At 47.6% G+C, this 21,750-nt stretch overlaps 1 protein-coding gene across 6 annotated transcripts in view; it reads left to right on the top strand.

The window, feature by feature from the left end:
- The window catches only part of LOC146830264 (acetylserotonin O-methyltransferase-like), an 856,304-nt gene that overhangs the window by 495,652 nt on the left and 338,902 nt on the right, over positions 1 to 21,750 (top strand). For all 6 annotated transcript variants that reach the window (XM_085604463.1, XM_085604461.1, XM_085604465.1 and 3 more), the window contains one exon: positions 11,116 to 11,184. In XM_085604463.1, coding sequence (XP_085460589.1) covers positions 11,116 to 11,184 — 69 coding nt within the window. The remainder of the gene's footprint in view (positions 1 to 11,115; positions 11,185 to 21,750) is intronic.

Genomic DNA, 21,750 nt, shown 5'->3' on the forward strand with positions numbered 1-21,750 from the left:
CCCTGCATGAAAGGATATCACTACTCCCTTGATGTACACCATAAAGGCTTCCCATACTGTGGCAAAAGTTTTGACTGATCCTATGTCACTCGTGAAGAATTATTCAATTGCCTGCATCAATTCAGTTTTGAAAACAGTGTCTAGTAGTAAGTACGGTGGGGATCGCCAGATAATTGCAGGAATCCTGGGTGCTCAGCACTCTAGCGCTAGTTGAACTGGCAGATGGTCAGACTATGTTCTGGGTAGGTGACTGCAGTCTACCACCCTTGTCCCCAACCCGCTCGTCAATAACCAGTAATCTATGCGGGTATGTGTATCATGTGCTGAGGAGTAGTGCGTGTATCCTTCCACATTAGGGGATCTGTACCTCCATATGTTTATAAGGTGCCCCCTCTGCATTATTTCCAATATTGCCAATGCCGCTGTAGCTGGGTGTTTGGCTGGCCACTTAGATTGGTCTATATCTGGATTGAGGGTGCAATTGAAATCTCCTCTCCATACCTGCGGCATCCCGGCCCATTATTTAGTTTTTCCTCGATTGAATTGTAGAAGTGAGGGTCATCATAGTTCGGTCCGTAAATGCCTACCAGTAAAAAATTCAGCTCTCCTTTGCTACATTTCGCTGCTGCATATGTACCATTTGGGTTTTAAAGAAGTCCCATCAGAGTCACCCCAGCACATCTATCCACCCACAGTAGTAGCCCTCTAGCATGTGATGTGTAGTCTGCTGCATAACACTGACCTTGCATTTTACATTGCACTACTACTGCACTGTTGTCTGGTTGGAGGCGTGCTTCCTGTAGGACTGCAGTGTCTACTTTGTGCCTCTTTCAGTAAGCAATAATTTTTCTAGTTTTTCTCTTGTCGTTGAGGCCCAGAACATTCTAGGTAATTAGTTACAGTGGCTAAGCCTTCGTACCAATATGAGCCATTGGGTAATGGTTTTGGTTGGAAAAATTGCATTTCTGTGCGTACCTGTTGCCTTCAATTCTCTCCTCAGTGTAAACATCTTGGTATAGTTAACCCTTAGAGTTCCACCTATGCTAAAATCAACCCCAACTTCAATAGCTACATTAGAGCCCCCCCTCCCTTATTTGCATCCCATTTCAACAACTTTCCATAAAACATTCCTAATACGTTAAGTACACTTGGGGGCAGATGTTATCTTCTCTCCCTGGCCTGTAATGCCATCATTTTATCATTCACATCTATGATGGTGCCAAAATGTTTACACAAATATCAGTATGTCATTTTGCATCCTATTCTATAGACTCTAGTGTCTGTTAGCTTTTGGGCTAGAGAACATGCTACTAGAAATGATTATCATGAGGACAGTCCTACCAGACATTACCCCTGAACAAGTCTTCTGTAGTAACGTTCCAATGCCCCACATACTGACACATAATAGGTGAACAACTCACCGCTTCCTACAACTGGATAATTCGTCCTCAGTGTTCTGCATTTCTCCTTCTCCAGAGCGGGAATCACCCAGGGAGCCTCGACGTCTTGCTGTTTGTTCTTTTTGCTTGAGGAACTGCATTACTGCCTTTGGGCCTGTAAAGTAGTGCACTTTACTGGCCATTTTTTTCCTTAATTTAGCGGGGTATTGCATGCTGTAGTCAAAGTTCAATTCTTTGAGTTGTTTTTTTGCAGGAATGAACAAACGTCATGCTTCTTGGACTTGTAAGGTGAAGTCAGTTAATAGAGATATTTTGGCGCCGTCCAGTCTCAGTGTCTCCATTTCCCAGGATTTCCTTAATCCTGCATCACGATCCCTGTAGTTGAGCCAGGCTATTATTGGTCTTGGGTTCGCCCCCGGGACCAGGTAAGGTGCGAGCATGTGGTGGGCACTCCACAAAGAATATCGCAGAGAATGTTTCTCTGCCCAGGAATTCAATCTGTATTTTTTCTACATAATGCTCCATATTCCCTGTGTTTGTCGACTCCGCTATGCCCAGGATTCAAATATTGTTCCGTCTTGACCTAGCTTCAAGGTCTTCGGCTTTTGACAGAAGTGAGTGCAGGATTTTGTCTATTGTTTTATGTGCCTCTGTTTCCGTCTTCAGTGTGTCTTCCGCTTCCGAGACTCTTTGTTCAACTGCGTCCAACTTATCACTGTGGTTGTCCAGGTGCTCAGACATTCTATCCATTCCGAACTTCAAAGCATAGATTTTACTGTCTATTTTTGATAGTCTCTGGTGCATGGTGCGGAGAATATGCTTCAGAACTGTATCAGCTAATGTCTCCTGGTCATCTGATGTTGCCTCAGGTTCTGTGGGGGTTGGGTGCAAGCGACCTGGGGGTCAGCTTAGACTGAGTTTTTTTCGGTTTCGCCCATTATCTCATTTTGCAGTGATGTGAACAGTTCCCTTAACGTTGCCAGTATGGGTGTCGTAATTATTGAACTCTGCCTTGTTCTGGGGGGTGACGGATCGGTGTTTATGCAAGAGCACCCGGGGTCTGATTGATATACAGGCTAATGTCCCTGTAAGCCAGTATGTGGCACTGTCCTTATCAGCTCCAGGTGGGTAAGTTGGGCCAGGTTCTGGTCATTTGGGTGAAGCCTCCTTGTGCTTTGTGCCACACTGTGGTGTGGGGATAATTTTGCTCGGCGGAGCTCCTTGGCTGAGGGACGTTTGCTTTCCCCTCGCTGTATTTCACTTCTGATTGTGATTTCAATGTAGCAGGCCGGAGTGCTCTATGTGTTGCATGGGCGTAGTTTACATGGGGGAACTTTCTCCCATAGATGCTGCTTCCAGGGCTCTCCCGTAGACCCTGCACGTCACGCAGTCCGGTTTGTACTTGTCGTGCTGCCCTGCATGTTGTCTGTTTTCCTAATAACGTTATAGGTTTACTTAACTCTCGGGACCACCAGCCCAGCTGTGCTCATGCAAGGAGCTTCCCCACTCAGCCTGCAGCCCAGGGCCCCCAGCCCTACTCTCGCGTGTGGCCGGCTACACCCACTGTGCCTTCGTTGCTGTCTCTGCAGCTCTGAGTACTTTCCCGTTGGGCTATGGCGGGTGCCCTTTTACCACCTGCCCTGTGCCACGCCCACTCTCCCCAGTTGGAGCTCGCGCTTTCCAGGCCTTTTGAAGGAAATAAGGGGCATTTCCGCTGTGTGTTGTCAATGAGGCCCACTCGGCCTTGCCTGTTTGCTGTTCCGATGCCCACTATCTTCCCTTCACTCCATGGCGCTTGTGAGGCAAGTCTACTTCTTTTTTGCTGTTTTTTCAGACTACAGGCGGGCCTGTTTTACTTGTACCCGATAATCCACCCCTCCGAGTACCCTGGCTATAATTATGTGCTTGGGGCGATACAGGTCTTTACCGTGCTGCGGCAGAAGCTGCGCTTCCCACCTTCTTGCCGGGCTCTGGAGGGCTGTAGAGTGTCGGTGTTGGTTCAGCTTGCGCATTGTACCAGGGCGGGCTTCCCGACACCTCCAGCTGGCCCCAGAACTATTTTACCGCTGGCCTTGTTATTCCGATTCCTGGCACCGCTCGGCTAGTGACTCCAGGTCTGACCCCAGGGTTCACTCAGCACTTTCCCCTGTTGGCATATTTTCTCGATCGTATCCAGCTGTTAACCTCTCCTGCCTTGCCTGCACATTTTTCCGGAGCCCACTCGCCTCACTTCGCAGGTCTCTACTGGTTTCTGGTGGTTGTGCCCGATGATGCACGCAAAACTTCAAAGTTTTGTGTTCCCAGGTCGGCTGTGACTTCCTCCGCAACCCCCAGACCATTGTGGGGAGTTTTAGAGGCGAAACACACCTGGAATATTGCAGATATTGGTGGAAGCCGTCGGAGCTTCCCTAGTTAGCTGCCATCTTGGATTCAGGGAAGCTCCGCACCCCAGCCTCATCGTAATTACAAGTACCAAGGGAACACCATGGGATGGGTACATATCACCTCCAGATTCCACCTGCTAACAGTAGGTGGAGTATCTGTGCAAATAATAGGTGTGAAATGATGAACAACCAATGATGAACAACCAGGAGGATAGGCAATAATGACTGATACTCCTGGCAGTCCTTTACTTCTAAGGGGTCCCTCAGGGTTCCATCCAGTAGTTTCATCCTTGTAATGAGATGATCAGAATAAGCCAATGGATTAGAAGAGCAGCAACACCAGCAACATAATGTAACATGTACTCAAGCTGCTTCATCACTGCGCAAAAATTCAAAGTTCATTAGGGAGTTACATTGGTTTTTCAAATATTAACAATGAAATATGTACATGGACACTGTGAAGACTTCATGAAAAATCTGCTTTAAAACCACCTTAGTTGCTGAAGCAATGCTTATTTGTTAACCTTCTATTCGAATTGTGCCCATGCTATACACAGCCTGCTCAGAAGTCTTGCATCTGACGTATTTCTCCTCATTCTCATGTTTAAAACCTCCATAAAGGATTCACAATTGAATAACTCAATGTATGAATAGTATACATTTCTTGTATCTATCTCAAGGTCCTTTCCTGTGTTGTCATCAATCAATCAATTAATCCATTTGTAGAGCGCACTACTCACCTGTGAGGGTCTCAAGGTGCTGGGGGGTGGGGAATGCTGCTACTGCTCGAACAGCCAGCTCTTGAGAAGTCTCCTGAAGGTCAGCAGGTCCTGGGTCTGTGACAGGCGGATGGGGAGGGTGTTCCAAGTCTAGGTGGCGAGGTGGGAGAATGATCTGCTGCCGGCGGTCGCTCGTCATATGCGGGGGACTGTGGCGAGGGTGAGGTCAGCGTAGCGAAGCTGGCGGTTCAGGATGTAGATGGTGAGTCGTTCATTGAGGTACGCTGGTCCGGCGTTGTGGAATGCTTTGTGCGCGTGGTTGAGGAGCTTGAAGGTGATCCTCTTGTTGACAGGCAGCCAGTGCAGGTCTTACAGGTGGGCTGTGATGTAGCCGTCGCGGGGGATGTCGAGGCTGAGGCATTCAGAGGTGTTCTGTATGCATTGTGGTCGTTTCTGGAGTTTGGTGAGGTTCCCGCGTGGAGGGCGTTGCCATAGTCCAGCCTGCTGCTGACGAGGGCCTGGGTGACCGTCCTTCTAGTTCCGGTGGGGATCCATCTGTAGATCCTGCATAGCATGCGGAGGGTGTTGAAGCATAAGAAAACTGTGCAACTACTACTTATTCAATGTTTTGCTTTCTGTTATGCATATTTTCATTTGAATCAATAAACTCGCGAGACTCCTAAGAATTCCATCAATGGATGGAAAAATATTCACATTGCACTTCTCCCGCTGCAACTTGGTGCCAGTAACTTGAGAAATGCTGAAAAATCAGCACAAACGGCACTATACCTTGCACAAGAGCGTGTGGCCATTCAAGTTGATTTTGCAGCCACTTGAGTAGAAAATCTACTCGAACAACAGCAAATATACTCGAAGAGCAGCCTTTTGAATTTGACAACCCGCTACCGCCAGTGTTACAAAATCGTGCTCGGAGATGCCATACCTCGCTCGCATTTCTGGAGCCTTGAAGGAAAAAAATCTGCCACGTGGCGGTTATTGGAATTTAGCTGGAGCTTTGCATTACAAGAGTATCACTGCCAAATTCTGCCAATTCAGTTGGTGGAATGAAACATTCCACTCATCCGTAGCAACTGATGCTCACAGCTATACAGGGCACCTACTGTTAGTCTGCATGCTAGGCCTACACTTTGCCTAACTAGCTTAATACATTTGTGCAAACTTCAATGAGGCATAATTGTATTTCGTGTTAGCTCTCTGACAGCAGTCACGTCTTTTGTGGATATGTAGACGGATAGTAAAATATATAGGGGCATATGCACATGGAGTTAATGCTGCCTTAGTGGCACTTTTCTGACGGTTTTGCAGCAATATTTACATCGCCATAAGTACAAGCTGTCGCTAACATCTGTTAGCGGCAGTTTTCTGGCAAAAACGTCCATAGAAAAGAACGCTTCTTCTGTTAGTGATAATGACATGCAAGGGAGACGTTCCCGTGCAAAAACGGCCGCTAACCCCACTTTGCGATATGTTCAAGGGAATCCTTGACCCAAAAAACTGCCTCTAACTGCAGTTAGAGGCAGTTTTTTTAAGACCATAAAATAGCTAGTCTTAGAAATGGAGAACGCCTGGGGCCTTATTTCCGCAGGTTTTGGTGCTGGACAGCGCAGCAAGCAATGTAGCTGCGCTGCCCTGCGACAAAACTAAAGGGCAGGAATGCGCACCGTCAATAATAAATCCCGGGCCTCAGTCATGAAAAGTGTTGCAGCACTGCGACAAGACCGCATTTCAACACTTTTCACTACCCCCTTCTTGCGACACCAAGGATGCGCTGTATTCACTGGACAGCTCTATTACGCAAGTAATGACAGATACGTCTGGAATCCTGACATATCTGTCCGAACCAAATTCACACATTGCTGCAGTCGTGTCACAAGCATCATTATGCAACTCCCGTATTGCATGGGGACAGCCTATCCCTGTGTCACTGTGTCACCCTTACGCCTGCCTGATGTACTGACGCAGTGCCGTCCTACAATTGTCGCAGTGAAATCTGAGAGATTTAATTGTGCCATTCCTATGAAGCCTTGTCGCGTGGGAACACAAACCCTGAAAACATCATACCTGATGCAGGTATGATGTAGCACAGGGCTTCACAAGGTCCCACATATGCCAACATTTATCACTTTGCAAGTACGGCGCAACGTGGTGCTAGTTTTGCCTGGTCCATTCTTGAGGGGTGGCAGGGTGTCGGTGCAGTTGGATATCCATCGGTGCAGGTTGCGCACTGCGGTCTCATCGTCTGTAAGCGTTGGCGGTGTGGTGGTGCTGAGGGAGTTAACATGTTCTTCAGTGGCCTTGATCCAGCTGCGAGGGGGGCAATTATGGTGGTGGTGTGTGGTGGGCATGGTAAAGATGAGATGTATACAATAATGGTCGGTCCAGGATAGTCCTGTGGTGTGGCTGTACTTGAAGTTCCTGCTGGCCGAGGAGACGTGCTCAACAGGGTGTGCTGCTATGCAACTTGCTGCGGTGACTAGCTGCTTGAGTCTGATGTTGGGAAGCTTCCCCAGGAGGGGTGGTGTTCTGGTCAGTGGGGTTGTGCTGGTGGAACTTGAGTTCACTGAGTAGGATGTCGTCGGTGGATGGGAGAGCCTGGGGTGCAATGAGGTCTACAATGGTATCGGAGAATGGAGGTCCATGTCCCGGAGGGCCTGCAGATGAGGGTGCCGCAGATGATGGAGTTTGGGTTGCTCCAGATATGGAAGTTGAGGTGTTCCATGGTCACCCTTGGGTCATTAGAGTGCGTTCTCAGTTGGAGGGTGCTTCTGTAGGTGATGGCAATGCCTCCTCCTGGGCGGTCGGGGTAGTCCTTGCAGGTGATTTAGTAGCCGTCAGTGATTACGATGTCTGGTCGGAGCAGAGGTTGGTCCTGGCAGGTGATGTGTTGTCCAGGATTGATGGCGAGGAGGGTGCTGGCGTCTTAGGGGTGGAGTGTCCGAGAGGAAGGGTGCTTGGGGCTGAGCGCGTTCCAGGCTCAGACAGACGCAGACGGGCTTGCCTTTGGCACAGGAGACATCCATTACAATGCAGGCATTACATCGTAATGCCTTTACAACGCAACTACAACAACGCAGGTGCGTTTACATCGCATTCCATTACAACGCATTGTGAAGTCAGTAATGGGATATGTTTAAGTTTTAGGATGGGTATGGGTTTCAGGTGTCGGAGATTAAATTTGGGGTGTATTATGGGGTATAATTCGAAATTTGGGTTGTGTTTTGGAGTCAAATATGAAAATTGGGGTGTGCATTTGGGTCAAATAAGATTTTTAGGGGCTCAATGATGAATTTTAGGGTTCAGGGTTTGCTTTGGGGTGCAAGGGTTAGTTTTAGGGTTGCACTCACTGCAGTGGGAATAGTAATATTTACATCTCTGCTATCCAACACCTTCCCTACTGTTGCAATATTCCTAGTATTAGTATGCATTGTAATGGAATGCGATATAATGGTAAGCGTCATAACTTTATATAGACCTTTGGCACCCCAGTGATACGCCCTCTGCTCATGGCCGCACAGCGGCCGCCATTGAGAAGTGCAGCGTGGGTGACTGGACAGCTGGGAGGTGGGAAACGCTGGAAAGGACACTGAATGGGGCGTGGACGCAGGGGGGTTGTGTGAGCGGGTGTTATAAATATTTCAATGAGAGAAATCTTACCTCGAGGCCGGGTCCCGTGTCTTCGTTGCTCCTGCTCTCCTGAGTCTGCTCCAGGAACAGGAAGTAGGCAGCCAGGCTCCCTCCCCTAAGTCAATCACAATGTTCCAATGCGGCGTTGGGATTGGCCATTGGCGCCGGGACAAGGTGTTCAGCCAGGGGCTGGATGGGTGGGCATGCTCTTCATGCAGGCTGTAATGCAGCCTGCATTGCAAACAGGACAGTGCGCATGACTGCTTTGGGCGGCCTGAGTGGGCTGACCAAACAGTCACTGCGCACTTAAGTGGGCATGCCACTCCGCCCCTGCCTGCTCTGTGAGTGGAGCAGCTCTACCCACCCTCCCGCCCGCAAAGGAAACATAGCACAAATACATCAGGAAGTTATCATCATGTGATAATTTTTCCTCTTCTTGCACTGCTTGAAAGCAGTGGGGTGACGCTCTTCCGCCATAGCGGATGAGCTGCCACTGGGCGTGTGTGATCTACAGGTGCTAGGCCTGTGGCGCTCAACCCCCGGCCCTTCTCCGCTACGCGTACCACCTTCTCCTTACCTGGACATTGACACTGTGGCACATTCCACTGCAGTCTCTCCCAAATCTGTCAATTAGCCAGCAGGCGCCTCAGTCAGGTGGGATTTCACAAGCCTGGGTACAGCAGTCGCCGACAAGTCCGCTGGTGAAGCTCCCTATGCAGTTGATGCAGCAGGGCCCCCTTAGGCATGAAGTTGCAGCGCTCCTGCCACACAAGTTAGGTGCAGCTCAGGGGCCTTACCCTCCACAGCTTTCGGCAAGCGCAACATCATCTGACCTGTGATGCAGAGGCGCCATTGGTAATCCCGTGCATCCCGGTGTAGTGGTGGATCGTAGCATGTGATGCAGACCTCCCTACGCTGGTTCGCAGGAGCGCCTCTACCATTCACAGCTCCAAGGGGCTCAAGGCTGTCTTCTCACACAGGTCAGCAACGTGTCTCCATGCGACCTGCCAGACTTCACCACCAGGTACGGGTGATCGCCGCGCCTCAGTGTCTACCGCCACAGCTCATCGACTCCACAGCTCCTCCACATCTCACTCCAGGCTCCAGACGCAGGTCCAGCAAGGCATCCAGGCTCCAGACTCAGGTCCAGCGAGGCACCCAGGCTCCAGACGCAGGTCCAATGAGGCATCCAGACTCCAGACGCAGGTCCAGTGAGGCAACCAGGCTCCAAATGCAGGTTCAGCGAGGCATCCAGGCTCCAGACACAGGTCCAGCGAGACATCCAGGCTCCAGACGCAGGTCCAGCAAGGCATCCAGACTTCCATCCTGGTCATTCTAGATGTTGGGTGGCTTGAGGGAGTTGTTGATGTGTGCTGCACTTGGTCCTGGCTGCTTCATACTGCATTTCATTGTTTGTTTTGCCGCTTTTATATTGGAGGCCGACTGATAGGCAATTTTTTTCAATAGATGCAAAAAAAAACCTCACGTTGGGCTGACTAACGTGCGTTTTTTTGCTGCTTGTGGGCCTTTTGTTGGTTTTCGCCCACTAACGCCGGAATTCCTATCACCATCACCCTAATGTTAGCTGCAGTTTTCAGGCTGATCCCTGAAGCTATCACCATGTAGCGACATCTTGTACATACGTCGCTGACAAGGCAATAGTTTTCAGTGGTACACGGCGGTAGGAAAACTGCCGCTATCTAGCGTTAGCGGTAGTTATTGCCAGTCCTTGTACATATCCCCCATAATTTGCTAATTCACTTTGGTACAAGAAGCTGTTAAAAAGAGATAGTATGGCATCAGCATGAACAACTGAGAAACCTTCAACCAAAATCATTTGCTTTATTTAATATTACAGGCTACGTGACCACTGGCATTAAGCTCTTGATGGAGATTCTTGAGAAATCGGGTTGAGTTTTGATTAGCTTTGCATTCAGCTAATAAGACTTTTGAGATAAGAAGCTGGTCGGTACCTGTGTCCGGACAGTGTTTTGTCAAAAGCAAATTCAGATTGCTGCAGTTTCTGTCCTGACTAGCATATGTTAGTGATTTTGTAAAAGTGGGGCTTTTCAAACAACATTATAATGAAACTCTTGAAAATGAGTTTACAATGTAGGTTTTACCTTGTATGTACTCTTCACCCATGGCCTTTCATGTATTGTTCATGAGTTGCAATTGCTTGAATGGACTGTTCATCAAGGCCATGGTATTTTGTGGATGCTTACTTTGTCCCTTTTGTATTCCCATAAGGCTTTGCTAATGAGGCATTAAGTAGCCCTTTTGATACACTAGAACCACTGAACGTTCCTTGATGTACTAACGTTAATGTCACACTGACATAATTGCTGGTTTATGGCTTTTTGTTTCCGAAAAGCATGATTTTAACCCAGAGTTATGACATAATGGTATTTATTAATCGCCCTTGCCCAATAATTTTTGGTTTGCTTTCATTATATTTTTGGGGTTTACAGCTTTTTTGAATTCCAAAGTGAAGACACACATGCATATAGGCTTTCATACAGATGCAACAAAAATACAGGGCCTTTCTAAAAAATATCTACTATGTAATTTTCTTGGGTATGACTTTAAGTTCACTATTATAATGCAAACTTCTGACTCCTTTTCATAACACTCTTCTTTGAGGACACTACTCCCTCATCTGTGTTAGTCAACCCGGCCCTATTTCCAGCTGTCACATTGCTGTAGCCCAAGATGCTCCTTCATAACGGGATGTTCTTTCATAACTCAACTGGGGCAACACACACAAAGGTCACAAGTATTACTAAACACTTCATCTAACAAATAGGTGTATTAATGCTTAGTTTTAATTTTATTTGATCATTAATCATTTTAATAATCCATGAAATAAATATTTGCCTACTTACCTATAAGTGGAAATGAGTGTGCGAGGAAACTGAATTCTGGATAAAAACTTGTGTAAATCTCTGGTTCTTATGTTTTTCCCAGGGAAGGAACAAGTCAGCATGAAAAAGCATATGGAATATCATCAAAAAACGTATATGAAGCGATTTACCGGTAATGTTCATTGCATTTTCTTTCTAATGGAATGTAAAGAGTGGCACTCACACTGTTCTTGCAGCGCATGATGTAGGGGCAGGCTTACTTTCTCTTGATGCAAATGATATCTTGCTTTTAATTATCCATAGTTTCGTGTACTTTAACACTGAGGACAATTATTTTCCTCTTTAATTCAATGTATGTGCCTTGGCTATACAATTCGGTTTTTGTGATGGAGAATGACATTCTTCAAGAGGTAATATCCTATTTCCCAAATGGAGCCTCCCAAGCCAAAGGCACTTTTTCCACTGATAAGGCACTGGAGAATATTCCTTAATGTGATTAGACAATGCCCCAAGGGAGCAGCAGTAGTTTAGGAAACGCCATCTTAGGACCAGAACTGGAAATGAAAAGCAGCCCGGGCAAAGGTGTTCAACCCAGCCCTGCTCCCTTCCTCCCTTTTCGCTCTTTCCATCTCTCCAGGCATCCTCTATTCTCAGTCTCGTCCCTTTTCTCCTGTCTTTTCCCCTCAATTCATCTTTCTCTTTTTCTGTCTCTCTTTCTTCGTTTCACTCTCTCTATTTCTCATTCAAGCCCTAGCTCTGTATCCTGCATTTAACCTCGAAGTGCAGGAGAGAGTGACAGAGGCACCAAATGTGGCCCATCGCAGCCCTTCAAAAACGGGCCTATAATGGAGATACATAGGCTCAAGTGTCTCAGTGGCTATACATATGTTGGGCCAGTCTATAAAGTGTTTTGTGTCAACTCAAAGTAAAATCACACTTTTAAGGTAACATTTAAATGTCCAGTGTTGATATTGAAAAATCGAAGTGAAAAATCAATAAAGGTTTTGCAATCTTGACTTCATATAAGAAACAACTTTGTCATAGAGAGAGATTCGCCATATCACCCACTTACTGAGTATAATGTAGTCATTTCTGAATAAAAACACTGATCATGTTTTACTGACCGCACATACAGCAGATCGTCAGTTTACAGGAGAGCCTTATTCAACCAAAATTAAACTTATATGGTAATGAAAAAATCAGTCAGATAGAGAGAGATGGCATAGCTTGGTATTGCGATAGGAACCATGGAAAGACAGCAAACCGTAGGCACTGTCTACAACCAGGCAAACTCACACTGTCGACCAACTATAAGACAGTGTGGACAACAAGGCACATGTTAATGTTAATAGGAATTTATAGAGCGCACGTACGCCGATTGGCTTCATGGCGCTGAGGCTCAGAAGGCTGTCAGAGGAGACAGAAGGTAACCCTGTGCAAATAGCCATGTTTTTAGGGATTTCCTAAACTGAAAAAGGTCCGTGCAAGATCAGATTTCTAGCGGAAAAGAGTTCCATAATTTGAGGGCGAGAGTAGCGAATCTGCAGCCTCCTTGGCGTACCCGTTTGAAACCCGGGACAGAAAGAAGTGAGAGATGAGCAGACCTTAAATTGCGTATGGGAGTGTGCCTGAGTATCAAGCTATTGACAAACTCAGGACTGGTGCTGTGCAAGGATTTAAAAATGAGGCACCCCGTTTTGAAAGCACAGCGCTGTAATATGGGGAGCCAATGTAGTTTCCTCAACAGGGGAGTAGCTGTATGCCACTTAGGTGGACGAAATATCAATCGTGCTGCCTGGTTCTGGACCCTCTGTAGGCGCTTAAGCAAGTAGTGTGGCATGCCTAGGTATACAGAGTTGGAATAGTCCAGGTGGGATAGGACCGTAGATATCATGGCCTGATTCAGAGCGTCATGGCTGAGGAAACGATGTATTTTCCTAATCTTGCACATTTGAAAAAAGCACTTAGACACCACAGCTCCAACCTGAGTTTTCAGGGAGAGATCGCTATCCAGAAATACTCCCAAAGTTTTGGCCGACGTGGAAGTAGCAGGAGGAGAGCCAAGCTCTGAGGGCCAATAATGAGGGCCCAAGTGCTTATGGCTGTCCCCAGTGAGCACTATCTCTGTCTGTGACACATGTGGGCAAAAGGACATGGCACATATCCAATAATACCACACAATACATAACGTAAATTATGCCATATCTCCCTTGTTCTGAGTGAAATGTGCATGTATACAAGTGGAGTATGCAGTTCCTAAAAGATTCAGAAAAGGAAACTGAAAAGGCAGAAGGTCAGGAGGGGTCTGAGCAACCAGATGGGGGGGATCTGATTGCTCAGAAGAAAGAGCCCTCACACATCCAGATGGGTGTAATGCTTCATCATCTGGCAGCTCCTCGTTGGACCGGGGTCTGCAATGTCCAATGGGTGCCTCGAGAGGGCCTTTAAAATAGGTGATGGGGTGTAAGTGGCGGTGCTAAGTGTGGATCTGTATAAGTGCGGTATAAATATAACAAAGAGAGACCCTGAAAGTTGTAATTAGTTGAACCTCTTGTTATAAATAAAAACAAAGGGTGGCTGTGCTGGAGACAATGATCCGGTACAGCTCACAGAAAGTGAGACCATCAGTCAACAGATTTCGTACCATGTGGATGTGGGCACTTCATAAGGACCATGTAACACAATCTAGCAATGATTGGGGTTATAGTAGTGGCAATTCGCAACAATATCCAATCTCAAAAGTCACCCTCATTGTGTAGGGTATACCTTATGATATCTAAAATCTGACCTTAAATGGAAAAGAGGCATGTATAGAGTTTGAATTAAAAAACAAGGAGGGTGTTCAGTAAATCATACCCTATTACCACATAGCAATGAATTAGGCTATTGTAGAAAATATCCATGCAATAGGGAGAATCACGCCTGTCTGTGAGCATACAAGTATATATAAGAACAAACAAACAAACAAACAAACAAACAAACAGGTAAGTCAACAACAAGGTGATATGCATGCAATGTATAATGAACACACATATATCACCCACTTAAAGGAGTATCGATAACCACTATCGTAGCTAATCTGAAATGCAAATATGCAGTGCAATCCCTCATGAGTGACAGAGTTTACACAATTTGAGTAAGTAAATGGCTGCCTCATTATAGCGTTCTGGGTCAAATGTAGTCATTGTTTGGGGAGGGCGTGGCTAGCCAACACCCAAGATGGCTGCACCGATCTGAGGCTCTGAGCCCCGACACTAATATCCTCAAGATCCGCTAAATATATCCGTTATGCCCGACTAAAAGACACCGATCCGGGTTTCTACTGCACTGTGGAGGCACCCGATCCCGATCAAGCAACTCCGTCCAGAGATTTCCTCTCCCGACTTCAGACTGGACCCAGTGACGCAGCTCTGCCCAGGCCACGACCGGAGTTGCTCTGCACCATCCTTGCTTCCACCGTGGTGCCTGTGACGTCGCAAGGAGAAGCGATATGGGCGCCCCTTGTCCATGGAGCCCCTGGCTACTAAGACCTTTTGCGTGGTGTCGGGTGAGCTCCGACTCATGCGCGGACTTTGTGGGAAGGCAGCGCAGGGGATGAGAGGACCTGCGAAAGTGCCGCTGACCGCGGCCCCCGCAGGGGGCCAATCGGCGGTCGGCGCCTTAGTGCCCCCGGGGCACCGGTCATCCCTCCCCTCCTCACCGGGGGGGGGGGCGGGGTCGCAGTCCGGCGCCCCCCTCCTTGGGATGGCCGGAAGTGACACGCAAGGCGTGTAACTTCCTGGCCCTGGGGTGAGGGGGAGGCTATTTAGCCTTCCCCCACTCTCCTGGCGACCTCTTTGTCGCCCGCTTCGCCTTTTCCCTCCCTACCGCTTACCCGGCGTAGGCGTTGGGTGGGGGGGTTTTTCTGAGCGTTGTAATGTTTTCTTTTTTCGTTGCAGGCGGAGTTACAGGGCGATCTGGAAGCAGGCCGGTACAAAGGGTACCTCTGCGCGGCACCATAGGGGGTGCCTGAGCCAAAACCGAGGAGCCTCAAGGGAGGTCCCGGAAGCCGTGTCGGCGCCCCGCTAGTCCTGCGGGCAGTTGTGGGCCTGAACAACCGGGGGTTTGCTATGCGACGCTCCGCCCCGAGAGGGGGGGCGTGAGTAGAATTACCAACGGCACGTGATCGTAGAAAGAATCACCTGGGGGGCAGCAACGGCGGGCAACGCTCCCGCGCTGCCCGGCTCATCAGGCGGGCCGGCGACCCAGTTGGTTGCCTGCCCTTGGATCGCCCGTAAGATAACCCACCCATTACATATACTGGAATTATGTAATAAACCTGCAGCATTGTGTTACCCAACACCAACTGTCTTGTGTGTGTCATTTGGGTAACCTATTATGGGGAAGGGGGGACAGCGGGTTGCCCCTGGGGGTACTATGGGAAGGTGCCTCTCTCGACTCTCCCCGCGCTGTACATATTGGCCGATCGGGCCGGGGAGCGGATTTTGAGGCTCCCGTTGGGACTTGGACCGCGTGGATTGTTGTGGGCACAGCGCTGCATCGGGCGGGCTCCGATATAAGCGTGCTTTGGGTTCCAGTCCCCGACGCCTTTAACAGGCTGCTCCTGAAGAGGGAGGGGCTGAGGATGGTGAGATGGGGGCCTCCCCATCACCCCCCGCAGTAATAGCATGAACCCGTCTGTGTGGAAGTTTGCTGGCACTTTCCAATGTGCAGGCTATCGCTGTGCACGTCTTCCATCTCGTAAAGGGACTTTCTCCACATTTATTTTGGTCTACATAGGTGACCAGGGGTGCCACTGATTGGCCAGCCTCGAAGCACTGATTGCCCGGGACAGACTCACCTCCAACGATTGTTGATCAAGAGTGTCCCACGTCCTTTGCCTGTGCAAACCCCCTTTTTCATTTGATAACGAAGCATGAATCAAGGTCTCTACGATCAGCGACCCAGTGACAGTGGTTTGAGTGAAGTAGGATGGTGTGCATAATCCTTGCACCACCATCAAATCTCTCCTACCCGGGAGGCCCGGTCGGATTTCTTTCTATGAGTTGGCAGTCACTACTTAACACTATTACACCACGCTACCGGCTACCCTAGTCAGCTAAGCCTGTATCACTCCTTGTGCCCCGTGTCGCTAGCCTACAGCTAGGTCATATAGAATGGCCACTGCGAAAAGTTCAAAGCAGACCCACGTCATGAAGCTGGCGAAATTTGCACACTCAATCAGAAGCTGCGGACGGGCAGCACGGTGCATCTGACTCCAAGCTGCAAACCGGAGAAGGGTCTCTGACACTGGCAGACGTCATGGAAGCCATCCAAGGGGTTCGTACGTCCCTGGAGAATAAAATCGATACAGAGACCACGGAGGTCACTCTCCAGGGCTGATCTGCGCAACATGGGGGATAGGGTCAAGGCGACCGAGGACTCTGTTTCCATCCTCCAACACTCTACAAAATCACTTGAAACCACGGTCAAACGACTGCAAGCACAGACATCAGGCCTCGAAACTAAGCTGGAGGATTATGAAGGTCTAGCGCGCAGGAACAATGTACGAATTTTGGGGGCCACAGACTTATTTGTTGAAGACTTGATCACAAAACACTTGCAACCCCGGTCCCTCTCAAACTACTTCTCGGTGGAGCGGGGCCCCCCCAAACCAGGGCCTCTGCCTCGTCCTATATTGGCTCAGATCTTCAACTTTCGCGACAGGGACATTATTCTTCAGTTACGATGAGTATTGCTCGGAACTCCGGATGAGGGCTTGCATTTAATAAAGTGGGTTGGAGGGGGTACTAATGGCTAATTCCATCTGTTTTGAATGTCTAACGGACTTGTAATCAGTTGATGCTGATCTCCAATACACTATATAGACCTGTGGATCAGCAATAGGGCGGGGGTTGGACGATATAGATCTGTCCTGTTTGATTGCGCCCCAGGCCCGGACTATATTGTTCTCACTGGCTTTTTTATTGTCTTTTTGGGGCTTTAGCGGAATACCTATTTGGGTTGTTTGGCTGTGTGACATTCCCTCCATAGAATAGTTCATTGGGGTTTACAGGGGCTCTAAAAACTGGGGGGTGGGCAGTTTGTGGTCCACGTTGCTGGGAGGCAGGGTGGGGGGTGATCCAGGGTTTGTTCATGGGTGTTTTTGCGTTTTTATGTGTGTGTTCAGTATACCTTTGCTGTTGAGACTTCCTTCATGGCGTACAGGGGCATTCCTAATGTCGACTTCATATTGCTTTGCTTGTGTAGACAATACAATGTGATGCCTCGTTGGGGGGGAGATTTGTCAGTATTGCCTCTCACTGCTCCTTCTGCTATATATGTCCGTTATTTTCGGTTAAATGAATATTGCTCAAAGCACAAACCCGCAATTGGGGCAACTTAAACTGCCCTCCTGGAATGTGAATGGGCTGGGGGACCGAATCAAGAGGGGAATTGTGTTGCAAAATCTGAAACGACAGGCTCCAGATCTGGTTTGGCTACAGGAAACCCCTACTGTGCTCTAAACAGATGGGGGTATAATTTGGTGGTGCATGCTGGTTTTGCTAAGGGGTCCAGAGGCGTGGGTATCCTGGTATGAAAGTCCCTCCAGTTTGAAATACAATCAGTTACCCGTGATTCATTGGGCAGGTTCGTCACGGTTTCAGGGCGATGGGAGGGGAGGCCCCTTAATGTAACTTCTCTCTATGTGCCGCCCCGGCTGCATTCCACCACACTCGCTGACCTCAGACCACACATGTTAGACTTACCAGACGGTGACTTAATTCTGGGGGGCGATTGTAATGCTGAACTTTGTGGGGAACTAGACCGACTGCCATCCAGAGGTAGGGAGACTGCTGGGACATTATTGGGGGAATATTTAGAGGCGTTTGGCCTTATCGATGTGTGGAGGTTCTGTAATTCATCCTCTTTAAAATACACCTTTCATTTAGGGGCTCATGGCAGTCTGTCCCGTATGGACTATATTTTTTGTAAAGCCCCCCCAGCTTCCCATGTTTGATGAGGTATCCTTCCTTCCTGGAGGCATATCTGACATTCCCCGATTGTGATGTACTATGGCGGTGTTTTCCCCCCTACCAGGCACAAAATGGTGCTCAATCCTTGGTATCTCAAGATACCGATGATTAGAGAGCAATTGGTGAAAGCCACCCAAAAATATTTCGTAGAAAATGATGGGTCGGTGACATCGGATGTCATGCTCTGGGAGGCATATAAGGTGGTGATCCAGGGTAATGGGGTGGCAGCAGTCGCAGGTCATAAAAAGAGAAGCGTAAACAACTCGAGGATTTAGAAGCAGAGATAACCACGTTTGAGGCTGACTTGGTAGCCTCCCATACTTCTGCTATGGCACATAAACTATCCATAAAGCAAAAAGAATATAGGGATGTTGCAAAAGAGGCCGCTAGGACTCTGTATCGACCAACCCAGCACAGTATTTAGGACATAGGGGATAATGCCAGTAAGTTGCTGGCATGGTTGGATAAAAGAGAGTTGGCTAATAGCTGGGTGGCCCAGATTGGGGGGAGGGGGGAGAAGTACAACAGAATAGAGTCGAGATTGCAGATTCCTTCGCCAGATATTTTAAACAACTATACACATCCAGCCAATCGACTACTCAGACCAAATCCGCCGATCTGTTGGCTACCTTGTCGCTACCGTTTTTAGATGCCCAGGATGCTGAAGGCCTTTAGGCAGAGTTTGCAGCCGAAGAGGTCACAAAGGCTATTGGCTCTCTGCAATCAGGTAAGGCTATGGGCCCGAGCGGTCTTCTTAATGAATTATATAAATCTAAAACCAAAACTAGAGCCCCATACTTAGTAATAATGTATGAAGAGAGTCTGACTCAAGGTACCTTGCCTGAAATGCAAAGGCTGGCCAATATTGTAGTGATCCACAAAAAGGGGAAACCCCCCGAGGAATGTGGGTCCTATTGATCTATCTCTTTATTGGACCCGGAATTGAAAATCCTGGCCAAACGACTTGCACAGCATCTCTCCCTCTGCCTCCTCAAAGTAATACATCCGGGTCAATCTGGCTTTATGCCCACTAGGAATACAGCATTAAATCTCTGACAGTTATATGGGGTATTGGGTAGAGCCACCACTATACAAGAGGATGCCATCATAATGTCCCTAGATGCTAAAATGGCTTTCGATATGATTGAGTGGTCCTTCCTTTTCGCTACTCTTGAGCAATATGGATTCGGAAGCCAATTCTTGTCTTGGGTGCATTTGTTTTATGCTGAACCCATGGCTAGGATTTCGGTAAATGGAGCGCGTTCTTCGTCCTTTCTGTTGGGGACGGGTACGAGACAGGGTTGCCTGCTCTCGCCTCTGCTTTTTGCCCTAGGCCTGGAATCCCTAGCGATTTTGATAAGGGGGTACCCGATTATTAGGGGCCTTAATTGGTCCCCTGAATGGTCTGACAAAATTGCTCTTTACGCGGATGATATTCTGCTGTACCTAGCCAGACCCCCCTTTTCACTTCAGCATGTCCTACATCTCTTTGCGCTATTCCAAAAATATTCCTGATACACCATTAACTGGCACAAATCCTTGATATACGTGTTGAGTGGTGTACCTCCGGCTCTAATGGCGGATTGTGAGGTCCGCATAGTGACCGAGGGCTTTCAGTATTTAGGAATGTATATTACACTGGAATAAAGTAAGAAGAGCACAATACATCAAATATAATGCACCCATAATCCTCATAACAAAAAATCAAAAACAAAATCTTATCTGTGTAGTGCTCAGTCATACCCCAATTGTGCAGATGAAGAAAAGTGTAGGGGAAATCCGTCCGACTACATCTGTATTCCTACTCAAGATCCTCTTGCTTTCCTCCTGCAATAAACACATAAAATAGTACATTAAAACCATGTTTGAGCATCTATCAAGACAAAGTTAGAGAGTACGAGATGGATATAGACATTGTTAATCATCACATAAATGTACACTTAATTCTTCATCTAGGTTCAGGCTTTTAGTGTCAAGATCTAATTTCATTTTTGACTCAATTTTTCTGTCCTGTTGCCACCCTTGATATTGTGTGGCATTTGTTGGATCTAAAAAAAAAAGATAGTTTAGCCCAATCATTAACCATTTTACAAGGCCTGGCATCCGGGGAATGCTGGTCATAGTTGTCAATCACCCTAACACGTTCTAAGCTAAATTTTTTCACTGAATGTGTGGCACTGCTCACACATCTGAGTTTACAGGGACACTCCAAAAAGAAAATCACAAATTGTGAGCTTCAGGTGAGGAAATGAGTTATAGCTCTACTAGCTTTCCTGTGTTGAATGGTATTCTCTCTCTTGCTACTAATATTTCTCCTTGATTTGCAGTGGCTGCAAGGGAAGAACCCTTTGAGGCTTTGTTCGGTGGCCTTATTCATTGAAGTGATATCACAATGTACCAGCTTGTCTCTTAATAGGAGTTCTCTGTTGTACGTTATGTTGGGTCTACCACTGATTACCTACCCAATAGTAGGACACATTTCAAGATCCCCCGGTTCTGAGACAATACCTTCTGAATATATCCGGAGTTGTTATTGTATGTCATCACCACCCTCTAGTTGCAGTTTCATCTGTATCGCCTATATTACTAGTGTCAAGCAAAATTTGTTGCCTGTTATTTCTTTTATCCTAGCACTAACCTTATTCAAGACCAATTGTTGGTAGCCTCTTTCTCTTAATTTCGCCGTCATCACTTTCTCTTCTTTCTTGTGTGTCTTCTCTGTGTTGCAATTCCTCTTGCCCTCAGTAGTTTATGATACGGTATATTCCATTTGAGAGTATCAGGGTGACCACTGAGGGCATGAAGAGACTATTGCCCGTTGTGGATTTCCTGAATAGTCAAGTCAGATTTGTGTTGTCTAAAATCTCAACCTTCACATCAAGATACTCATTTGCCATTCAATTTCTTAATAAATTCATCAGCAGAATGAGCTGTACCCTTCCAAATGATAAATGGGTTGCCCATGTACCTCAACCACATGACCACCTGTTCCATTTCAGCAGCAGTTGTAACATCCTCGAATAATTGCTCCTCCCACCAGCCTAAAAAGATGCCCGCAAAACTGGGAGCAAAGCAAGTACCCATGGCAGTACCAAGTAACTGTCTGTACAGTGTACCATTAAAGAGAAAGATGTTGTTCGTCAAACAGAACCTGATCATGTCCACAATCATATTAGTGTAGGCCATATATCTTATGGGTCTAGGCCTGGATGCACAGCTCATGTTCATTAATGGTGTAGAGGTAACTGACATCTAACATCATAAAAAAAAGTTCTCCTCCCAGTTGAGGCCTTCTGATTCACTTAGAAAATCTTTGGCATCCCTTACATATTAAGACAGACTGGTGACAAAGTTGTGCATAACATCATCTATGTATTTGGAGACATTTTCCAAAGCACTACCCTTAGTGGACACGATGGGCTTACTTGGGAGGTTAGTTCTATCCATCTAGTGGAGTGGTGTGGCTCACTGGTTAGAGGCAGCAGACCCGAAGCAGAAAACGGCCCGGGACCAGGGTTCAATTCCCGACGCGGCAGGGTCGTAGACCAGGGCCAGCGGACTCGATAATTCTCGCTTCGGTGCCTACTCTAACCAGGCATCACACTCGGCAACTCTGGGCATTAGCTTGCCTCATCTCCACAACGGCCCCCTACATTCGCCGGGGATGCCTGGTTTCACCTTGGAGATACCCTGGAGGGACCATCTCACAGGGATAACCAGGA

Source organism: Triturus cristatus, chromosome 5_1 (genome assembly GCF_964204655.1).
Source record: "Triturus cristatus chromosome 5_1, aTriCri1.1, whole genome shotgun sequence".
In the NCBI taxonomy this organism is placed as follows: domain Eukaryota; kingdom Metazoa; phylum Chordata; class Amphibia; order Caudata; family Salamandridae; genus Triturus; species Triturus cristatus.